Source organism: Callithrix jacchus, chromosome 9, assembly GCF_049354715.1.
Source record: "Callithrix jacchus isolate 240 chromosome 9, calJac240_pri, whole genome shotgun sequence".
NCBI lineage: Eukaryota > Metazoa > Chordata > Mammalia > Primates > Cebidae > Callithrix > Callithrix jacchus.
Window position 1 is genome coordinate 122,236,851 of NC_133510.1, and position 24,485 is coordinate 122,261,335.

The 24,485-nt window shown below is 44.9% G+C and overlaps 1 protein-coding gene and 1 long non-coding RNA gene across 2 annotated transcripts in view; one reads left to right on the forward strand and one right to left on the reverse strand.

Moving 5' to 3' along the window:
• SRRM4 (serine/arginine repetitive matrix 4) overlaps positions 1-24,485 on the forward strand; it is a 172,727-nt gene that overhangs the window by 134,463 nt on the left and 13,779 nt on the right. Inside the window, exons 7-9 of the mRNA XM_002753066.6 lie at positions 1,699-1,797; positions 6,150-6,306; positions 21,078-21,382. Coding sequence (XP_002753112.3) covers positions 1,699-1,797; positions 6,150-6,306; positions 21,078-21,382 — 561 coding nt within the window. The remainder of the gene's footprint in view (positions 1-1,698; positions 1,798-6,149; positions 6,307-21,077; positions 21,383-24,485) is intronic.
• On the reverse strand, positions 13,053-18,554 carry LOC128928626 (uncharacterized). Its single transcript, XR_013522149.1, has 4 exons — positions 18,469-18,554; positions 14,718-14,863; positions 13,653-13,845; positions 13,053-13,252 (listed from the first exon to the last, which is right to left on the reverse strand). It is a non-coding gene; the product is annotated as an uncharacterized LOC128928626 (long non-coding RNA).

Consider the following 24,485-nt stretch of genomic DNA (forward strand, 5'->3'; position numbering starts at 1 on the left):
GAAAAAAGCAAGAAGAGTAAGGCATCCTGAAGATAAACGATGGCCTATTCTTGCCAAGTCCACGGTCAGGACTCCTTCCAGGCAAGTGGCTGCTAGAGAGAGTTAGCCTCCTTTCATTCAACTTCCCTTAATGAGGCCCTGTGCTGGGCCCAAGGACAGAGATGAGCCAGACACTGTCCTGGCCTTGAAGAGCTCACAGGAGCCAGACATGGGGCAGGTCACAGCACAGCAGACGAAACCCTGGACGTTGTGGGAATACGGGCACCGGGAAAAGGGCTTAGTAGCCTCCTGAGGGCGGCAGCATCTAGTCTGCAGGTGAGGATGGCAAGTAACCATTCCAGGCTGCAAGTTAAGCAGGTGGTTTAAACTCACTGTGCCTCAGTTTCTTCATCTGTGAGACGAGACTAATAAGAGAACCCACTTCATCGGCTGTTAAGACTAGATGAATCTCTTTAGAAAAAATGCTTAGAATACAGTGTCTGGCATGAAGTATGCGCTAGATGCGGGTTACCTGGCATCATCACCATCATTCTCGTCATCATCCCTAGGACGTCATGAACTGGGAAATGTGTGAGCCAGCATACATGCAGTTCAGAGCTGCTTCAGCCCGCCAGGCCAGGGCAGAAGAAGACAAGCACTGAGGCCAGAGAGCTAGGCTAGGGCGAGCTCCTGAAGCTGCCTGAGGTTCAGGATCAGAGTTTGGACTCGTGAGAGCAATGGGAAAGTTTTAAGCAGGGAAGGGATATGGTCTGATGATTACGTTACAGGGATCTCTGAGTCCTTTGTTGAGATAAGCAAGTTACCTCCCTATAGAATCATCTCTAACTCCCACTGGCTTTCTCATTTGGCCCAAACCATTGACATCCTTTATACAACCTCAATTACCATTGCCACTGCCACTACTATTTCTGAACTATTACTACTTAGAAGTAGCTGAAGTAACCTGCGGTAACACCATCATTAGTGGTAGTAGTAGCAATTGCTCTAATTTTTGTTTTGGATGAGGTTTGTAGCCCATCCTGGAAGGCTTTTGACTCTGTGTTAAGAACCTGGACTTCATTTTCCAGGTCTGAGGTTATAAATTTGGCAGCCTGAAGGCCTAATTTACTCTGTAAATGTGTTTCATTTGCCCAAAAAGTGCCTTTAAAAAAATAATAAGCTTCCATTTAAAATAAGAATATTTACCTAAAAATCTATATTTCCTCATTCACTTGAAAAATTAGACGATCACCACTTAAATATTCTGGAGGCAAAGCAGCTCCTTCTGTTTTAACTGAGCCTTCAGTTAATATTGCGTAAGTGCTTGGCTGATGCACACATGTATGGTCCTGAAGCTCTGTGACATGGAGGCTCCTGCCTTGGCTGATGCAGAGGAAACATGGGGAAGTGACTTTCTGCCTAGGATGTCATCTGGGGAAGGGGGAAGGGTCCTGAGTCATCCATACTCCCTCCAGAGGACTCCTTTCTGCTCACCCCTGTTCAGTACCTTGATTATGGACTGCCTCCATGCCCCCCGCAGCCCCCCAGCACCCAGGCAGGAAGCCGGACAAACACATGGGGATGAGGGAGACGCAGAACTTTGGGAGGGGTGGTGACTTGAGTGCAAGGGAAAAACGGGTGTCACAAGATCGAATCTCTCTCACTCAGTTTAACTCTCTTTCTCCTCTCCTCTGACTCGTTCCTTCTCATGCCCATAAGATCTCGAAGCCGGCCCCGAAAGTCTCACCGTCACCGCCATCACCGCTGCCCATCGAGGTCCCAGAGCTCGGAGTCACGCCCCTCAAGCTGTGAGAGCAGGTAACCCCTCATCCCAGGATCCTCTTCCCTCAGCCACAGCTGCAACCAGGCTAAGACACTGTTAGCATTAGATTCGCCTCCACTCCTCCAGCACAGGCCTTCCTCACACTCAGCAGTTGGCACCACTTCCCTACAGAGAAAGAACTGGAGAGGCTGGGCGTGGTGGCTCCACACCTGTAATCCCAGCGCTTCAGGAGGCCAAGGTGGGCAAATCATGAGGTCAGGAGTTCAAGACCAGCCTGGCCAACATGGTGAAACATGGTCTCTACGAAAAATACACAAAATTAGCTGGGCATAATGGCAGGAGCTTGTAGTCCCAGCTACTCTGGAGGCTGAGGCAGCAGAATCACTTGAACCTGGGAGACAGGGTTGCAGTGAGCCAAGATTGTGCCACTGCACTCCAGCCTAGGCAACAGAGTGAGACTCTGTCTCAAAAAAAAAAAAAAAAAAGGAGGGGAGATGGAGACAAAAGATCTTACTGTCATCACTTATAGGAATGAAACCAATACTAGCTTTTTTTTTTTTTTTTTTTTTGAGACGGAGTCTCACTCTGTAACCCAGTCTGGAGTGCAATGGCATGATCTCGGCTCACTGCAACCTCCGCCTCTCGGGTTCAAGCAATTCTCCTGCCTCAGTCTCCCAAGTAGCTGGGACTACAGGTGTCCACCACCACACATGGCTAATTTTTGTATTTTTAGTAGAGACAGGGTTTCACCATGTTGGCCAGGCTGATCTCAAACTCCTGACCTCAAGTGACCCACCCACCTTGACCTCCCGAAGTGCTGGGAGAACAGACGTGAGCCACCGCGCCCAGCCCTAGCTGCTCTTTGTACATCTACTTGCAGGATCCTGTCTACGACCCTAGGAAGTGGGCATTATTGTTATCCCCACTTTAAAGATGAGAAAACTGAGGCATGGAGGGGTTAAGGAACTTGCTGTCTCTTAGCAACTAAGTGACAGAGTTAGGATTGAAACCAGGGAGCATGGCTTTAGACTTTGCACTCTCACTAAGGGACCACTCTATGCACAGAGAAGCCAAACCAACCGTGGAAAAGCAAACAGCGCAAAGTAGCAAGTTCATTCTAATGCCTTTTCAAGACAGTCTTCTCCTAACCTGGACTCTCTCTATGCTGATACATTGGTTGTCCCAACCTGAGAAGGGAGAGAGGGACTATCTCGTTGATGAGAAGAAGGAGGGGAAGGTGAAGAGCAAGAGTAAGAACTGGGGCTTTGTTGCTTTTTCTTTCTCAAATGCATCTCACATTTGACTCTCTGTTCACATCACCAGGGGAGATTTTAAATTTCATTGCCCTGGCCCCACTTTACCCACATAAAGCAGAATGTCTATGAAAAAAGGGAGGAGGAGAACATAGAAGGGGGAGAAGGAGGAAGAGAGAAATATTTGCTCAGATCCTGCTCTGTGTCAGACACTGTGCAAAGATTTTCAATACATTTTCTCTCTTATCGTTCTGATAACACCAGGTGCGATGCTGGCGCTTCTCTACTTTGGCAGCCCTTTTCAATCACTTGGGAAGTTTTAAAAGATGCCAGTGCCTGGATCCCACCCTCTAAATATTCTGACTTCATTCAGACGAGATGAGGCCAGAACAGTGAGATTTTTACATCTCCCCAGGTGATGTGTAGGAAGCATTTGAGAAAGAGGTCCCTGGTACCTACTATCACGATTAGGTCCTGGTGTTTCTGCTGAACATCAGCAGTGTCCAAGGAGATCATCATTCAACAAGGCTACTCCGCAACCCTCATTGCTCGACAAAACTAAGCCCCCTCTGTCATCAGCCTGAGCCCAGGTGAGAATGCTGTGCAAAACACAAAAGTGACCAAGCATCTCTCCAGCCCGCTGAATATGAGTCGCTGCTGCTTCCCTGGCGGCCAGCCTTGGCCTCAATCTATTCCTCCCTCTTTCTGGATAAGATTGATGAAGACATCCGATCTGAATTACCCCCACTTTCTGGCAGCATCTAATTCAGAACAAAGCTCCAGATCTGTAAATGCTCCCCAAACCACCTGCCACCAACCCAAAGCCTATAATAGGTTCTTTCTAACACTGTCTTACAGAGATGCCTGAAACTTACCTATGGTATCGAGGAGCAACAACTATGCTTGTTCATCTCCAGGAGGACTCCTGGTGGCCTTTTTCTGGAGGGTGTTGGCCAACTGAGCTAAACCATATGTCCCTGATCTGTTACAGCAGAGACAACTGCCTTTTGGTGGGCAAAAGGATCTGAGCGAGGTCACATAGCTAGGAAGTGTCTGGCAGAGCTGGAATAGGCACCTGGGTTGGGGTGACTCAGCCTGAGCACTTCACCTACACCACAGGCTGAATTATCTCTCAGCAGCTAAGCCCTACTGGCCTGGGCCAAAGAATCATACAAGGGTCTAGCAACTTATCTGCTAGATAAATGGTTAACATCACAAACACTACCCCAGGCCTCCTCTGCTGTCCCGTCTCCTCTTGATGGTGTTGGCTTCCGAGCTCCCAGTGCCTACTGAGCTGAGGCACTCCCTAGCAGAAATGGAGACAAACTGAGACCTGGTACACAGGTTACCTATTCAGTAGAAACATGATTTTCAAGCCACAGAGCAGACAAGGGCACTCTAAGGCATGAACCAGAGGCACCAGTTCCTAGGGGGGCAAAAGACTGCTATGGCCGTTGCTCTGTCACTTCCAGGCTGTTTGACTTCAGGCAGATTCCTAAACCTCTCTGAGCTTTGGCTCCCTCATCTATAAAATGGGAAAGTAATACCTGCCCTGTCTATGTCTTCAAGTTGTAGGGAGGATTGTGAAAGTGCTTCAAAAGAGGTTTATGCATGCCATGCAAATCCATAATGTGCTATTTCTATTACTCCTGTGGCTCAGAGAACTAATGAGATATGCAGAGTCCAAACATGCCCTTTCTAAGAAGTCAGACATGCCTTTGGTTTTCACTGCAGACCAAGCAACCAGATCTAGACATGACAAACTTGCAGAAGGCATCTTTGTCATTTTTGTCAGCCATTTTTTTCCCCCAAAGTTTTGGGTGACAGTCAACAGGATGTCTTTATTTCACAGATGGTGAAATCACATACACAAAGACACACAGCTATACACAGTTACATTTATAGACCAACACATGGAAACACAGATGGACACACCCAGATGTACACATAGTCACATGACAGACAATCATAGAGGCACACAAGTAACATTAAACTGAATAACTGAATCAGGATTGGGACCTTTTCTGTTTTTAAAGCTACATCCTCAGATCCCAAAGCGTACCGGGCACGCGAAGTAGTATTTGTCAAATGAAAAAGTGAGAGAATGAATAAATAAAGGAATCAATAGATGGATGGACAGTGGATGAATGGATGAATAGATTGTTGGTTAGCTAGATGAATGGATGGATGGATGGTTAGTTGGGTGGATGGGTGAACAGATGGATGGATAGACGGATGGATGGTTGGTTGGTTGGTTGGTTGGATGGATGGTTAGATAGATGGTTAGTTGGATGGATAAATGGATGAATATACAGATGGATGGTTGTTTAATTGGATGGTTGGGTGAATGGATGAATACATGAATAGTTAGATAGTTGGTTGGATGGATGGATGGATAGATGGATGGATGGTTGGACTGATGGATAGATGAATGAATATATGGATGGGCAGATGGTTAGATGGATGGATAGATGAATGAATGGATGGATGGATGAGTGTATCATTAGATGGATGGATTGATGGTTTCTTAGACAAATGAAAGGATGGATGGATGGATAGATGGATGGATGGATATGTGGTTGGTTAGACTGATGGATGGATGATTGAGAGATAGTTGGTTAGATGGATGAATAGATGGTTGCTTAGACAAATGGCTAAATGTTTGGATGGATGGATGGATGGATGGATGGATGGTTAAACAGATGAAAGAAAGAATGAATAAATAATGGATAGATGGATGGATAGATGGTTTCTTAGACAAATGAAAGGATGGATGGATGGATGGATACATGGTTGGTTAGACTGACGGATGGATGATGAAGAGATAGTTGGTTAGATGGATGAATAGATGGTTGTTTAGACAAATGGCTAAATGGTTGGATGGATGGATGGGTGGGTGGTTAAATAGATGAATGAAAAAATGAATGAATGAATAATGGATGGACAGATGGATGGATATACACACAGTCCAGCTTTCATACACACACAGACATACTCAGGAATAAAATCACATATGAACATATACAAACACCCGCAAACACACTTTATCATCCTCGGATTCTGTTGGTACTACCTCCATCTCCCTGCCATGCTCCCCTTCAAAAGACCCTCAGGTCTCTCTCCCCAACCCCTAGGCACCGCGGCCGGTCCCCTGAGGAAGGGCAGAAGTCCCGCCGAAGGCACTCCCGGCGCTGCTCCAAGACCCTCTGCAAGGACAGCCCTGAGGCCCGGTCCAGTCACCTGCCCAGCCAACCCCTCCAGATGCTTGGCTACCTGTCAGCCAGGGGTGTAGTAAGTATTCTTCACAGCCTCCTCTGCCAGCGTTGGCCACGACACTTGGGGGAGGTGGAGGCACAAGTTCAGGGCAGTGTATGATACACTTTAATTCAATTTCTGACAAAATATCCCACTGGCTCCAGACCTCATTATTGATGAAACAAATGGTCATTCACCAGGCTCTGGCAACACTTGGCTTGGGGATTTGGGGGCAGGGGGAAAAAAAACTAAATACCCAGGCTTTTTATCAGGGGAATGTTGACAAATAAATGCTTGTCTCCAGAGTAATATTTGTAGGAAGACATGTTTAAGACACCACAGGAGGGTTTTTTGTTTTGTTTTTCTGTTTGTTTGTTTTTTGGAGAGGAAGGAAAAGAAGGCCTCTTGGACATAGCAGACACACTCCAGCTTTTACATGAAGTCTGCATCTTTTATGCCAGCTGGCTGGAAGCATCGGTTGGCAGCTGGGATTTCATTTCACCTATAAACATGACCTTGAATTTATATGAAAATTTTCTTCCAAGGAGGTCATAGCTCTTGACCTGCATTCTCTTGTGTAGCTACCCAAGGTCTTGAGAATTGAGGGCACAGCTGTCTCACTAGTCCCTTCTACAGATGGGACAGAAGCATCAAGGCTCAGAGAGGTTAAGGGCTGGAGTAAAGCCCCAAAGCAAGGCAAGAGTTAATCCAATTTAGCAACCCACCATTGAATAGAATTAAGCCCTGCTGCCTCAAGCAACAAGGACAAGCTGGAATTTGACTTCAGATAGTTTGACACCATCGAGAGACTTAGAAATGGATCTGAATTCAGTCCTAGCTTGGCCACTTCCTAGCTATGTGACTTCGGGCAAATTACTTAATCTCCATTTTCTCTTTGGTAAACTTGCATACTACTTTCCTGTGGGATTGTTGGGAGCATCCAATAACATAAAGTATGTGAAGGCCTTTTGTAGATTCTAAAGAGACAGACAGACAAACAGGAAGAGAGTCAACACTGAATTTCAGCAGACAGCTGTTAAAGGGACTGTCTTCTCTAGCTACATGGGAACTTGAAAATTCCAGGTAGATGCTCCCTAAGGAAGGATGAGGTGGAAGTAAGGAAAAGCTCAGGGTGCTTGCAGGGTGTCAAGAAAGGGAAAGCAATGACAACAGTTGGGCCCGGTTGATGCAATAATTATCTGCAGTGCATTACCAGTCAAGGCACCCAGCATCACCAAGGTCTAATTTTACCCAAATCCTCTGCCTACCTAAAACCATCTGCAACTGTCCCCAGACCTCTTCTTGGTAGAGACGCCTGTGGTTACTGAGTGCTTGCAGATGGCAAATGCCCACCTGCATACTCTCACACAAATACCCTAAGAAGGGGTCTTCCCAGCATGACAAGTCCAGAGGCCTGGATTTGAATCTTGTTTTGGCTGGACTCATCATTTTACCCCTCTCAACCTCAGCTTTCTCACCTCAGAAATGGGCAAGATTATTCCACTTGTCTCCCAGGTGGATTGTGGCAAAGGTAAAGATAAATTTGAAATGTGAGCATTAAGAGGTAGCGGAATGTATTTAAGTTAGTAAAGGATGCCTAATCTTCCCGGTCATGGTATTTGTGGTGGTCCAGCTGGAGGTTCCAACTGACCCTAGCTAAAAAGTGCCATTGGAAGCAGCTGGCTTATACTTTCCTACATGTCTGGGATGGTTTCCCAGCAAGGCAGGTCTGTGAAGATGTTACAGAAAGCTGGGCCTGTCCTCCCGCACAAGCTGGGGAGGTTACCAGACTGGCTATTGGTAGTTTGATTTCCTGAAACACAGGGATTCTTGATGGCTTTGAGTCACAATACCTCACTGTTCTTCATGAGCCTAGCCCTACCAGAAGAGCTAAAAACCAGGGTTCACCTGTACCTATTAGAGAGGCTTTAAGAGCTCAGGTAGCCTAATGCTCTGATTATTAAGAAAGGGAACTGAAATTCACAGAAGAGAAACGATTTACATGGGCTGTGGCAAGACAGAGTTGTTTAAAAACATGAGATTATGAATTTGTGGTGACGTCATGTCTCTGAGGTAGGGGTAATTACTTAAACCTTTCCGAGCTGTAGTTTCCTTATCTGCAAAAATCATAATAATAAAGATAATAACAGTCTCTTCTTCAAAAGGCAGCTATTGAGCCCAGTACTTGACACAGGCGAAAAACTTGACAAATATTATGACAACGTTCCAGATCCTGGCTCTGAACTTACTGACTGTGGCTCCTTGAGCAAGTTACGTAAATTCTCTGTGTCTCAGTTTCCTCAAAAACTGCAAAACAAGGATAGCAATAAGACCTACCTCTTTAGATTGTTTTGAGAATTCAATGACGTCATGTAAGTAAACGTCTTGGAGTATAACAGGCAAGAAGCAAACGCCGCATAATGCTTGCTGCCAGTGATAGTAACAGCAGTAGGAGTAATGGTAGAGACAGCAGCGGTGATTGATAGTAGTGGTGTGATATAGTAGCCACAATAGTAGTAGCAGTGGGCAGTAGTAATAGTAATAGTAGTATAGTTCTGGGTACAGGCTGAGCTGGAACTAGAGCCAGGGCCCCTGCTTCCCAGACGAATTTCTTTCCATCCTAAATGGTAGCTTCAGCCCAAATGGCTACCCTGCCCCATTCAAGGTTGCCTGGCTCTTGGAAGCATCACGTGGCCCCAGATTGGTTCTTTGAGTGCTCCTTGTGCCTGGCCCTTTCTCATCTTCTCTATTAGAAAAGCAGAGATGAAAGAAGTTTCCAAATTGGGTCAAAAGTTTCCCAAGGGTCCTGGCCCCAAATTTTTCTCTCTGTTAAAGCTAACAGCAGAGTCATTTTTGTTGAATCACAATCCAATCATTTATTTAAGTCTACAAACACCTACGGAGCATCTACATAGGATCAGGCTCTGACTTATCTCAGGATCCAATTACTAAGAAAAAAATAGCCCGTGCCTTCTAATGAGGGGAGACAGACAAGGTAAAAACAGTTAAAGACAATATATAACAATAGGTGCTGAGATGCTCAGGTGAGGTACAAGGTTAGCAGACAGGCGAGGTGACGGGGATTAGGGTTAGGGTTAGGCAGAGAAGGTAACAAATACCTGAAAAGCTAAGGGTGAGCAAATGAAGTGAGGGAAAATAAAGATTGGAGTCAGGGGTTGAGATAAAATTCCAGCAAGATATGGGCTCTTTAGGTAAAGAGGAGCCTGAGCATAAAGAATCTCCTATGCCATATTTGATTACAGATATTTCATATGCACAACTCTTTTAAAAAATCAAGGACAGTTGCATAATATCAAGGGACTTATTTGCATATATGAATATGCAAATTTGGGGAAGGTTGGATCCTAATGGAATCTTAACTGGTGAGGTAAAGGTAACTTGAGCCTCTCTTGCTTGGTCAGAGCCAAAATCCAAATAGAGGATCCCAAGAGAGAGACCTTTCACAGCCTCACACATTGTCCTTACCTTCACTCCGTCTTCTCTTTCAAGGCACTGGGGAGGCAGAGAGATTGTTAAAAAGCAGTCTTCCTGAACTCCAGGATCTCACAGCTTAGTAGTAAGAAGAATAATGCAATATAGTGTGATTGGTTTGTAATTAGGGCTGAGATTGAGTCAAGAGCACCAGTACCTTCTCCAGCTGTTAAAATATTCAAATACTTTCATGCCAGTTGGTAAATAGGCCCTGTCATTACCTCACCCCACCCTAGTCAACCTAGTCAACCCTTCTCTCCCTTGGCACCTTCTGGATCTTCTCAGAATCCTGAAACTGAAAAGTGACACCTACTGCCCTTCAGTGTTAAAGCCAGTTTCCTTTGAGGTGGGGCAGTACTCACAACTAACTAGTTGTTGAATATTGTGAATGTCACCCCTGGCAGTGATGGAAGCAACTGCAATGTGTCATGGAAGCACAGAGTAAGGGCCAGACAATGTTGTCTTGTTGTCTGAGAAGGCATTAACAATAAAGGATCATTTGAGCTGGGCTTTGAAGGATGCATAGGAGCTCATTGGGTTGCAATGATTGATGGACAGGAGGGGAAAACACCACTATGTGTCAGGCACTGTCACATACTTTCCATAATTTTTGCCTCATTTGATACATAAAACAGTTATTTGAAGTAGGTGCAATTATTATCACCATTTTGAAGATGGAAAAACAGGCCCTGCGAGGTGTTAGTACCTAGGAATGTAACCAAAGTGGGAGAAAGACGAGCTGTTATGAGTTGTGGTTCATGCCTTGAAAGTTTACCCTGATTGCTGGCGTGAAGGGTGAACTGGATGATGAGGAGGGTAGATTGGATAATGGAGAGGCTCATGGCTCCAAGTATTAGCCAAGCATTTTCTCTGTGGTATGGGGCTCTCTATCAAGTCTACCATAATCAGAGAGGAAATCTAGAAGGGGGCTGATTAAGACTGGAGCTGGGCCAAAGACAATGGCAGGCTTCTTTTTCCTCCTCTTGCTTCCAGCCTGGACCAATAGTTGCTAACCCAGCGCAGACACTGAAATCAAAAATAATAATAAAAGCAGAACTCGTAGTCCATAAAAGAGGGCCTCGTGAAATTTGTAAACTGAAGAGGCAATGTGATCAAGACATGGGCTTTGGAGTAGATCTGGGCACCCTAGAGTTCTTGATCTCTCCCTGTGAGACCCTGGGTGATAAGAGTAATGCCTACTGAGCACTACTATGCATCAGATGTTTACTGAGCACGTACTGAGCACCAGGTGCTAGGCTGATTCTTCACATGTGTCATCATTATTGCATTTATTTTTATAAAGCTTTTCCATGGAGCTTCCATGAATATCTCCACTTTATAATAAGGAAACTCCAACCAAAAAAAATTAAGTAAAAGGCAGCTATTCAATAGAGAGGTTGGGGCTTGAATCTGGGGAGTCTGACCTCAGAGCCCACATGTTTAATTACATGACCTCCTCTGTGCCATTTCACATCTTTGGGCCTCAGTATCCTCATCTGTGCCTTGGGCTAATAATTTTACCTACTTACAGGATTGTTATAAGGATGGAGTAAGATAAGGTATCCATTCATTTCAAAAATAAGCACTGAGCATCTACTCTCCTGCCCTCATGTAGCTTATGCTCTATGTGAACACATTTATCCCAGTGCTTAGATCTTAACACACAATGAATGCTAGTGGCCATAATATTATTTGTTATCACAGCAGTTTTACTAAACGTATCCCAAATAACCCCAGATACGATGTTCTCCGAGTATCTCTAGGCTCAAAAAGCTGAATCCATCCAAGATCTCAGGTGAACTTCACAACAACCCCAGGAGAAAGGCAAGATGGGGATATGTTTCCCACTTTGTAGATAGGGAAAATAGGGCTGAGGAAGAATCTGTGGATGGCCCAGGCCTTCCGACCCCTGGTCCAGGTGCTTGCACATTCTCCAAAGCCTTTGAGCTCTTGCTCAACCGGAGACTCAACATGCGACATCCAATATCATCGTCATAGTTGAGAGAAGAGAGGAACCAAAGCACGGAAGGTGGATGAGATGAGATTTGGGGACTGTCTGGGCCATTGGTTTTGTTTGGTTTTGTTTCATTTAATGGGAGGTGACATGGCTTTGTCAACTTTTACTTTTGCTAAGGAAGGACAGAAAAAAGGAAACTACTATTTTCTATCACTAAAGGGAGATTTTACCACCAGAAATAGGAAAAACACGACCTTGGAAACAAAAATGAGTCTTTAAATCTAAAGCATTTAGCAGGATGAAAAACTAATTACATTGAACTTATTTTTTCTCGTTTCAATTTGGGCTGGTGAAAAATGTGTCTAAATGGATCCAGGTGGGGATTTCTGAGAACAGGTTGGCAGGGGGTCCTCAGGAGAGGCTTTGAAGAAAGGATGAGCCTGAATCTGTCATTCCTTTCTGGCTCCTGCTTAAGGGAAATAAGGAGGCCAGACCACCTCTCCCTACCAAAGGTTCAATGCAGTACACAGCCCCATGGGATAGCCCCAACCCTAAAGGACTTTGTCATCTTCCCACAATGCTCGGCGTGTCTCCCTTGTCTTTCTCCATCTCCTCCTCCTCCCAAATGAACTCCCACCAGGTCAATGAATCCATTCTTTTGCTGTCTTCCTAATTAGTGCACTAAGGAAGATGAACAACAGAAAGGGAAATAAACTTAATGTCTTTGTGAAACAAAAGCCTTTTTTTTTTTTAAAGGAATAACTAGAACCCTCTAGCTAAAAGCTCTGCCATACAGTTCCATACTCACATGAGAATTTCCAGTCCCCCATATGGCAGGGAAGAAAAAAAATTTATAGCCATCTCTCTCCATGGGGCCATTTGAAGCTCAGTAAATGGACTTGTTCAGTTTAATTGGAATTCTCTTCTTGATTGTATTTTTGTAAACTATTAGGCTGTGCTGCCTCTTGATCTCGGAATTCAGCTGAAATTAAATTTTGAAGTGTAAGTGAGAGGTTGCCTTTTTTTCTCCGTTCTTGATTAAATAATGATTTGAAACAAAAACAATAAATAACAGTGCCGGCTTCCCTGAGGGCTGAGAGAGACTCCCAGTGAAACGCCAGGGAGCTGGAGTTCATGGTGGGGGGATTTAATTACTTTTAGAAAAACCTGAGTGTGAACACTGAGTATATTAAATAAGAAGGAGATGAGGCGAGCTTTGGAGTCGAGAGAGAGAGGGACGAGAAACTGGAGCTTCACATTGGAGGGGGTTGACGGAATAAAAAGGAAACTATTTGCTCACTTCCCCCCAGTGGCCTTGAGTTTAGGAAAACCATTTTGTATTTAAAAGTTTTTAATGAAATTTTTTAAAAATCTGAGATTGACTACCATGACCCAGAAAGGAAGAGTTTATAATAGTTCTGAGGTCTGGATGTTGTTTGACGGATGTGGTCTCCCGGTTCCTTTCATTGACGAAAGTCCAACAGGAATTAAACAGGTGGAGATGGGAGAGGTGGAGCAATCCGCTTCACAGATCTGGGAGGAAGAGATGAAACATACAAGATGTACCGGGTTTATGTTACTTACAGAGGGATCAGAGTAGCAACAAACTTTTAGAACAGAGGGTCTCCAACTTAGATGTCTTGGTGGCCAGGCAGCTAATAGATGTGAGTAATGATGACCTCTTGGGGTTTGGGGTCAGGAGAACTCTTGCCCCATCTAAAAGGGGCAGCTGTAATTGCTCTCAGCCAATTCTTGCCAGGCAGGGATATAGGCCCAATGTTGCCAGATCTTATTTTTCAACAGAAACTGGAAATGGGGTTGTTATGCAAAACCTCCCCATTCTACCAATGTTGGCAGTTAATTCAAATTTACTTCCCGACATCCTAAGTGGGCTGAAGAAAGCATATCTGAAACAAAGCATAACTCAGCTCACCAGTTTTCCAGTGTTGATCTGGGGTATTGAAGCAGATAGAGTCCATGTATAGATCCTCACCCTCAGCACTTTGGGGCTCATGGCTGACTTCCAGGTTCCAGATGGTATTCTCTGCTGCCAAAACCTATTTTCTCTGCCTGTTTGGCAGTCTGGACGTACTAGAGAATTTATGCTCCAGTGTTCAGCCTTCAACCTGTGAGTGATGGGAACTGGTGTATAAATATCCCAGCTCCCTCACTCCTTGGTTGGAGTTAACTCTGTGGTGCATGTTCTACACTGATTCCCACGGTGTCTTCACTGGGATTAAGCATCAGCTGCCCACTGTAATAGCTGGTTTGATAATGCATCTTTTATTGGCTCGCTCTCCCCTCTACATCATTTACACTCTCCACTACAGAGGTTCCTTTCCCTCTCAAATTATTAGCACCTATTTTCCATCTCGATTTCTAAGAATCCAGTTTAGACAGGCATTATTTCACTTGGTCATTAAGTCCATCTTATAGGAGCTGGATTTTCATGCCATGCCCTGAAAGTAGGCTTTTATGTAGCCATCACGGAGGGTGAGGGCTGAGATGGAAGAAGAGGTAAAATTGGACCAAAGAAGAGAATGCTGGTGTGAGGACTCCAGGTCTTCAAGGGGGGTCTTGGGTATCCGAAGGGGATTATTACCAGATGACAGAGGACCTGAAGAGGTGATAGGACACCTGGAGGACAGATAAATTGGTTCTTGCTAACAAGTGTCTCAGGGACAGAAAGCAGTTATATGCACAGAGAGAAACTCCCAAGGCATGAAGAGTTCTTCAAAGATTAATTAGGAGAGGTCTGTTACATAAATAAGGAGGCAGAAAGAAGCAAAGGAGAACCATCCTGTTGTATCAATGTCAGAAGGGGCTGACTGTACCTTATGCCAGAGAGAGTAGCTGATAGCATGGCAATATACCCAGGGATGGGAGGGCAGAGGCAAGGTCATGAGAGGCCCCATTATCAGCCTATCAGACATTCACAACTTTAAAGCCTCCTCTGCATTTTCTTGATCATAACTCTCCCAACACAAACCCATCCTACCTTGGGCTTCCCTCAATTATGTCTTCCTTCCTCCTCTTCATGTGTAGTGAACGGAGAGCTCTGGAGAAGGTGGAGTCTGGGGTTTAGGAGACCATTAAACTATCAGAACATCTCTGATGATGACTTGTTGAAAGTGCTCCTGCCCCCTGGAAGGGTAAACAGAGCCCATCAAGACATGTAAAGACACTACCAAGTAGAATTCAGCTGAAAAGAAGCAGGAATGAATGTCTACAGGTTGCCACCTCCTCTGCCAGAGGAATCCTCTAAGCAGGCCAAATGGAGTGAGACAATTGACAAACTCCAGATGTACTTGCTAGGGACATGACATCACGCTGGTTGTGCCCTTTGAGAGGATGACCAGCATGGAGAGCAACCGGGAGATCAAAAACCCCCTGCCCTCCATTCGCCAAGCTCTAAATACTGATGCAGGACTGCCTCAACCCAGAAAAAGGTGTACTATCTATTTTCTCATCTGTCTGGCCACCTTTTTCTAATTGTTGATCCATAAGGAGCACCTTTTTTTTTTCTTTAAAAATTTAATTATGGGCTGGGCATGGTGGCTCACACCTGTAATCACTTTGGGAGGCCGAGGAGGGTGGATCACCTGAGATCGGGAGTTCGAGACCAGCCTGACCAACACGGAGGAACCCCGTCTCTGCTAAAAATACAAAATTAGCTGGGTGTGGTGGTGCATGCCTATAATCCAAGCTACTCAGGAGGCTGAGGCAGGAGAATCGCTTGAACTCAGGAAGCAGAAGTTGCAGTGAGCCGAGATTGCTCCATTGCACTCTAGCCTGGGTGACAGAGCAAGCAAGACTCCGTCTCAAAAATTAAAAAAAAATAATAAGTATTATGGCTACATAATAGTTGTATATATTTACAGGGTATATGTGATGTTTTGATACAGGCATACGATGTATAAGGATTAAGGATCAAATCAGGGTAATTGCGCTTCCATCACCTCAAGCATGTATCATTCTTTTGTGTCAGAAACATTCTAATTCACTCTTTATGTTATTTTAAAATATAAGATAAATTGTTGTTAACTCTGCTGGGTTCAGTGGCTCACACCTGGAATCCCAGCACTTTGGGAGGTAGAAGCAGAGCAGATCATCTGAGGTCAGGAGTTTGAAATCAGCTTGGCCAACATGGTGAAACCCTGTCTCTATTAAAAATCAAAAAAAATTAGCTGGTATGGTAGTGGGCACCTGCCATCCCAGCTACTTGGGAGGCTGAAACAGGAGAATTGCTTCAACCCGGGAGGCGGAGGTTTCAGTGAGATGAGATCCATGCCATTACACTCCAGCCTGGGCAACAGAGCAAGACTCTGTCTCAAAAAAGGAAAAAAAAAAATTATATATATATATGATTATGGTCTTCCTGTTGTGCTGCTACCAAATACTAGAGCTCATTTATTCTCTCTATCTGTATTTTTGTACCCATTAACCATCCCTACTTTGTACTCCACTTCCCACTACCCTTCCCAGTCTCTAGTAACCATCATTCCACTCTGGAGGAGCACCTTTTCCTGGTAGGAACAAAGTCCCTGTGCAGGCTGGCAGCCTTGCTGCATGCATGACCGAACCCAGTCCGTCTTTGAACTTGCACCCACAGTAGCAGAGAGTGGAATAAAAAGAAGACCCAGCACTGCTTGTTTCATCTGGAAGGCTTTGCAGGTCTAAAATGTCTCACCTGAAGCCTGGAGCTTATGCTGTTGAGAATCTGTAGTGAGCCTCTGCGTGCTTTCTCTCAGAGTCCTGGGTCTAAGGAGTATCAGGGGGAATGAGAGAAAGAGCAGAGGGCATTCTTTCTCTCTGCCAGGGGTCTGGACCTCAAACTTTCCTCTAAGACCTAGTGTTTGATAGCACAGTAGAGTGACTTTAGTAAACAATAATCTATTGATATTTTAAAGTAACTAGAAGAGAATAATTTTTTTTTGGCTCAGGCTGGAGTGTGGTGGTGTAATCTTGGTTCACTGTAGCCTCCACCTTCCAGGTTCAAGTGACTCTCCCACCTCAGCCTCTCAAGTAGCTGGGACTACAGGCATACACCACCACACTTGATTAATTTTTGTATTTTTTGTTAGAGACAGGGATTCACCATGTTGGCCAGTCTGGTCTCAAATTCCTGACCTCAAGTAATACCAACACTTCAGACCCCCAAAGTGTTGGTATTACAGGCATAATCCACCATGCCCATCCTTAGAAGAGAATAATTTTAATGCTCCCAGAATAAAGAACAGATACATGTTTAAGGTAATAGATATCTCTATTATTCTGTCTGATCATTATACATTATGAGAATGTATCAAAATATCACATACACTATAAAAATATGTATATCGATTATGTATCAATAAAAATAAATATTTGATTCTAGAGGTTTTCTCGAGCTCACACACCCAGCCAAGCTGGTCTTGAGACCCCAAGCTTCAGCCAGGGATCTCCAAGTTTCCTAGAACAATTCTCAGTGTGATGGAGCCTGGTTTCTTCTCAAATTCTCAAAGTTGGCAGACACCCAGCTGGATCCACCAGAGCCTGATCACCCAGCCATCTCTACAATAACTTAAGCCAGGCAGACCCAAAGAGGCTTCCAAGGGACTGGAGAGCAAACTTGTTCATTAGACAGAATTTACTGAGTGCCTACTCTATGCCAGGCACTGGTGAATGCTGGGGTGCAACATAGAACCAGTCATGACCCTGCCCTCAGCAAGCTCCCCACCCAGTCGGAGAGACAGCCAATAAAATAAGCAACTACTCCACTGAGGAACAGGGATTTGGCAAACAAATGACACTCATTTTTGAATAATGAGTAAGTTCAAGATTGAATGAATGAATGAAGTACAGAGTATTGTGCTATCCTGGTCTGGAGGATGAGAGAAGGCTTTCTAGAAGAGGTTATAGGACACCTGGAGGACAGATAAATTCAGCCATGTGAAGTAGGGAAGAGAGGAGTATTCTAGGTAGAGGAAATGGCATGTGCAAATGGCCTGGGGTTAGGAAAACAAGACGGGATGGCAGAACCAAGAAAACTCGAATCTGAATCAGTCAGCTTAGGTTGTTGGGGTGGGGGTGGGATGGTGTGGAGGAGATGCTATTTGTGAAGTATGCAGGGCTGGGGTGTAAAAAAAAAAAACACTGTCATCCATGTCAGAGAGTTTAGATCCATTTTAAACAATGGGATTCTTAAACATGCAGGAGAGGTTGGTATTTTTAGGCATCAAGTTTAACCCAATGAGAACATTTCAGTAGTGCCTTTATCTCTGTTTTCTGGTGATGATGAAAAAAACATGATGCCTTGTGGATTTCTTAGTTCTAACCACACAAGTTACATGTGGAAAAGTCATAGCCAGGTGGTGACACTCTGAAGGCATCCCTGTGAGCTCAGGGTGTGGGGTTGAGAAAATGCACAAGGCCAGATGCCCTTCTATATCCACTAGCCCAGAGGGGCCTTGCCTATGAGGATCCATGGTGCACTAGGAAAAATGAAATTCGTAGTCAAGAGTAGGAACAAATACCTGGGAGAGAAAAGCCCAGCCTGGCATCCCCCAGGTAGCAAACCACAAGACAATGAAAATTGCTGAACTCACAGGCCCTTGCCCTTGAGTTCTTCCAGCCTAGTTCCCTCCAAGACGGGCTTGCCAGGTTCACTTGTAATACACTGGCTACCAACAATTGACCATCTCTGGGGCAAAGATTCCATGATCCCATCCCTGGACCAAGCCCAAGCCAGAGATCACAGATCTAGTTACCTGGCATGATGCATTCCTGACAGAGTGATGGAGGTACACCTGTTGCCATTGAACTCCAGAGTTGAGAAAGATGTGGCATCCAAAATGCAAAACAAAAAGACAAATAAATAGGAGGACTGAATGGGAACAGGGCCTTTACATTATTGTTTTAAAAGTCTTAACTCTAGAAAACTCCACCAGAACAACCTTATTTTGAGGTCCCTTCTCCCAAAGAAAAGCTATCCAGGGTGCCAAGCAGGTAAAGTGGCAGCTGTGCTGGACAGAACTTGCTAAAGATAGGCTATCACCTTGCCTGTGTGCAAAGCCTCCTGGGAGAATCTGCAAAGGAAGCCCGGCCTCCCCAGCTCCAGGAGCTGACATCCTGAGCCCTGGAGTTATGCTATTCTCACAGTTCCATTGTCTCTGTGTTTTACCCTCATGACCAATTGCTGAGAAGGCAGAAATGGTTCTTAAGAAATACCAGAAGTGCCCCCTCCTTTAGAGCCAAGATGCATAAGATAAAATTTGGGGGAAGAGTGGCTTTTTATGGCGAAACCTGCCCTAACATTTGTGGGGTCAGGGCAAAGATACAGAAGAAGGTCTATATGCTAGAGGTTTAAATGTTTATAAATAAGTCCACAAACTTAAACAAAATGTGTTCATTTATCTTGGCAAACATACCTTCAGAATGATCTGGAATTCAGTTATGAAATTAGAATCTTGGACCTGGAACCAAGACCTGGACTTAGAATCTTGGACCTGGAACCTTTCGGAGTGCCAGGCTGTGACATGGCAGTGTGGGGAGAATCTGGCCCTGGAACCATCCCTTTCTCTCCCTGCCTCTGGCACATCCAACACCATGACGGGGCTTGCACACATGCATACAGACCCCTCAGCCTGAGCATCCAAGTTCTATCCAAATAGCTACCCTTGGACCTAGGAGTGTGCACACTCAAAGCATGGTCTACCTGCGGGAGAATGGGTCCATGGATGAGGCCTACAGAGACGTGGAGAGGGGCATAGGAACCATTTAAACAGAGAATTCTGGGATTTCAGGTACCCAGAGAGTGGTTGAGGCAGGCAGTAGTTTTAAGAGGGTGCCTTCTTGGACTCCAGATTTCTCATCCCTTAGGGATGACTGTCTCTGGAGGAGGCCCATGGCAGGGGTCCCTTCTATCCACAGCTAAGCGCTAGCAGAGGCCAGCATCAAACTTACTGTGTCATCCCAGCCACGACAGGTCCGAACGTTTAAAGAAAACCCCCATCATGCTTCTAAAGGCGTGCCCACCTTCCCAAGTGCTGGCTTTCCATCACCTCCCTTACTCCTTCATCAGTCCTAGATCAGCCCTAGACAGGGTTCTGAGGGCCTGTCTTTATTCCCAGTCACCCCAAAGCCCAATCTCCAAGCCCTCCAAGCCTTCCAAAGCCCTCTGTTGCAAGCGCATCCTCCCTCCCTCGTGTCCCCTCCATTTCACACCTAGGTAGTCGATGCAATACTCTAGCCGCCATTCGCATTATTCCACAAGGGTTTCCTGCCCCAACTTGGGCCCTAAGGGATTGATTAGGTTGACTATGTTAGGTCCCCTTTATGACAAAACCAAACAGAATTGATGCCCCCACCTGTCAAGGGCACTAAAAAAAAAACAAAACTCAAAGTTCAGGGCCGAGTTTGAGGATGTGCAGAAAGGTGTGTGTTTTTTCTTGTCAATTGCGACTCTAATGATGGACTCACGTTGCCCGCTCTTCCCTTTCTCTTACACCTTACCTACGTACTAAAGGAGGAGTTCTTGCTTGGTAAGTGGATATAATCCGCAAAGACATGAGAGAATTTATTAGAAGCCACTCAAGAGCCTTAGCTACCTTCTACAAGGGGAAAAGGACACACACGAATATCTATAGAGATCTTTTTTTTCGTTTGTTTTTGATCAGACTATTTGACTTCCATTTTTTTTGTCCCCTCCTTTCTTTTCCCCTTTAGTTGAAAACTGCTAAAATGTCAGTTTGTGACCTTGACTTTATATTTAAAAACAAAAACAAAAAAACTCTCATCTTTATTTCATTTCTTTTCCCCATGTGATATTTGTTTAGGGTTCTATTCAGGCAACTTTTTCTTTTCAAAAGAAAAAAAAATTGTTAAATTAATTGAGGATTTGGTTGAAGTTTAAAATTTTGGCTTTATCTCCTTTTATGTTTAATTTCCAAGATATATTTTTTCAGGCCCATAGTTCCATTTCTTTTTCCCCTCCCCCTTCCTTTATTTTTTATTATTGTTTTAGGTTGAGTTAAGGGTGTTTACACCCCCTTTCTATTGAGTTGACTCTTTTGTTTAATTCATTAGAAATTAAATTTTGTATAATTTCCTTTTTCTTTTGTTTAATCTGAATCGCATGCTTTTTCTCTGCATGATACCTAAATCTTCCAGTTATCCTAGCAGGGGGTAAAAAAAAGAAATCTCCTTTCTGTGGTATTCTTTCAGGAGTTTGTGCTTTTGTTTTTTGGCGTCTCTTCTCTCCTCTCCTCTCTCTCTTTCCTTTCGTTACAGTGCATCATGACGGTAAACATTTCTTGGTTATTTAGACAGCCCATGGGCCCAGCGCTCAGCAGTGTCCAACGGGTCTTTTTGCTTTCAGATCACTGGGTCGGGGTCTGCTGCTGACCTCTTTACCAAAACAGCCAGCCCGCTCACCACCTCGCGAGGACGTTCCCAGGAGTACGACTCAGGCAACGACACGTCCTCGCCACCTTCCACACAAACCAGCTCAGCCAGGTCTCGGGGCCAGGAGAAGGGGAGCCCCAGTGGGGGCTTGAGCAAGAGCCAGGAGCTCAACAGTGGCAACACCTCTGATTCAGGGAACTCCTTCACCACCTCCTCACCCCAGAACAAGGGGGCCATGGTGGAGAATCTCTCTCCCACCAGCAAGGGCAGAGAGTCAAGGTCAGTGAACTGCATGGGGTCGGGGGTAGGGGGTCTCCCACCTATGTCCACCTCTCACTGTCTCATGCCAGCCTCTCCCACTCTACCCCCAAGATTCTTGTATTTGCCAGAGAGAGAAAACTCAACTCAGATTGGCTTAATTGTTTTAAAACGCTAGTGGAACTAGCTTCAGGTACAGCTGGATTCAGAGGCTCAAAAATATGCTGCTGGAAATCTGTCTTTCTCTTTATATCTCTTATTGTGCTTCCTCATTCTGTTGATCTTATTCTCAAGCAGATCCTCCCAAAGCATTGTCAAATATGCCAAGCGGCTAACATTCTATCGCTTTAGCCAGCCAACAGGAGAACAATGCTTCTTTCTCAAAGATTTCAGCGGCACACCAGGGCAAGTGCTCATTGGTTCTATTTGGCCCAGCTTAGGTCATCTGCCCATCCATGGCCCAGAGGATGCTCTTGGCCAGAATGTGTCACATGCCGTCACTAAGGCTAATGAGTAGAAACTTCTCACATTCCTCTACAGGAAAAGCCAGGGTATTGGCATCAGGAGAGATGGAGGGTAGGCAGGCAAAAAAAGATGTCAGTTTTACCAATAATCTTAGAAGAAAGGCTAACCTTGGCCAGGCACGGTGACTCAAGCCTGTAATCCCCCACCACTTTGGGAGGCCGAGGCGGGCAGACCACCTGAGGTCAGGAGTTTGAGACCAGCCTGACCTACATGGAGAAACCCCATCTCTACTAAAAATACAAATTAGCCACGGATGGTGGCACATGCCTGTAATCCCAACCATTCCTTGGGAGGCTGAGGCAGGAGAATCGTTTAAACCTGGGAGGCGAAGGTTGCTGTGAGCTGAGATCAAGCCATTGCCCTCCAGCCTGGGTAACGAGTGAAACTCCGTTTTAAAAGAAAAAGAAAGAAAGTCTAACATTAAATTCATCATAAGTCACTGCCATTTAAGAACATATCACAGTATTTACCCAAATGAATTGAAAACTTATCTCTACATAAAAACCTGCACTTGGGTGTTATAACGGCTTTATTCATACTTGCTAAAACTTGGAAGCAACCAGGATATCCTTCAGGAGCTGAGTGAATACATGAATTGTGATACATCCAGACAATGGAATGCCATTCAGTGCTCAGGGGATATGAGCTATGAAAAGACGTGGAGGAAACATAAATGCATACAAGTGAAAGAAGCCAACGTGAAAAGCTGACACTCTGCATGGCTCTAACTGTATGACATTCTGGAAAAGTCAAAACTATGGAGAAAGTAAAATGACAAGTGGTTGCCAGAGGGTGAGGGGAGGGAGGGATGAATAGGCAGAGCACAGAGGACTTTTAGGGCAGTGGAACTACTCTGCATGATACTACAATGGTGGATAACTGTCATTATACGTTTGTCCAAATCCATAGAATGTATAACACCGACAGGGAACTCTGATGTAACCTACAGACTCTGGGTGATGATGATGTGTCAGCAGAGGTTTACTGATCGTAGCAAATGGACCACACTGGTGGGGGATGCTGATGGTGGGGGATGCTGATAATGGGGAATGAGTCTGTGCCTGCATAGGAGCAAGCAGTCTATGGTAACTCCCTGTACTTTCCACTCAATTGTGCTATGAATCTAAAACTGCTCTAAAAATGAAAGCTTGCCAATTATAGATATAGATACACCATCGTACAATTTATCAACGTATCAGAGAACGTGGAGACTTGTCAACTTTTTTGCCCATCTTAACACACTCACTAGCTGCAGTTTTTCTGCAGAAAGCACTTCCTTGCAGTCGCTGATGAGCCAGTTGTAATTCCACTTCATCACCCACTTACTCTCAAGAAATCACAGCAAAATGCTAATCACTGAGGGTACTGTCATCACAACAGCTACTAAAATTTACCGATCACTTAGTCTGTACCATTCATTCTGTTCTTTATGCCTCTACTTGTTTATCAAGCAAGTCCTTTACGCCAGACACTCAGCTTGGTGCTGGGGATATAAAAAATTGAATGGTCCTTTTTCTCAGGAGCTTATAATTAGTGGGGCAGATGCATAGTTTGCAGGAGGGGTGGAAAAGCCTTGCTGCTGCCCTCTTCCATGCTAACAGTGAGGTTTTTCTACTTCTGAAGGTGGGAGCTCGCCTTTGTTCTATGTAGCCAAGATTTTCAAAAGATGGCTAAAGCCTTAGGACTGAAGCAGTTAACAGCTTCTTCAAAGATAGAGCACTTTTTGTCCCTAACACATACCCCACTTCAGTCCTGGACAAACAGCTTAACATCGACATGCAGCACTGGCTGCCCATTTGCCAGGCCCAGGACATCCCTGGCCTCAGCTCACACCCAAGCTTGGCTGAGAACCTGAGCTGGGCCAGAGCAAATGTCCATGTCTCCAAGAACAGGCAGTGAAGTTCCCAGAAGGGAGCAGGAGACACGTGTAGACTGATATGCTGCAGTGCTATTATGCAGGAAAAAGTGCAGTAGCAATAACAACAACAATAACAGCAGTTCATATTCGTTGAGCTCTAATCACATGCTAAGTACCATGCCAAATGCTTTCCAAAAATAATCTTCCTGAGCACCTCAAAACCTTTATGGTATAGTTACTATTTGTAACCCTTTTTTGCCTGATGGGGAAACTGAGGCTCGGAGTGGTTGAGAAACTCAGTTATAAGTGGCAGCACCAGGATTCAAATACAAATACGTCCCCAGAAGAGTGACTAAAGCCTGGGAGACATCTAGCAGTTACCTGTTTAATTTGATCTCCATGGACAGCCAAATTAAATAATTTACACCCAGCCTTTCACTTTGAAATACCAATGATGGTTAAGTCCGCGGCTATTTATGTCATGCTCAATAAATATGGGCTGAGTGGAAGAGACACCACTCTAAATCAAAGGAACCATAGACACTGAAGATAGGGAGCTGGTGGGGTGGGAGGGGTGTGGTGTGGGTTCTGGAGCTGGACAGATCAGGGTTTGGGACTCTGGGTGGTGTTCAGCAAATGACAAACCCCTCTGAGACATCTCTGTACATTTGGGGGTAATAATAGCATCAGCTTCAGAAGGTTGTTGGGAATGAAATAATACTTGTGAAATGCTCAGAAAAT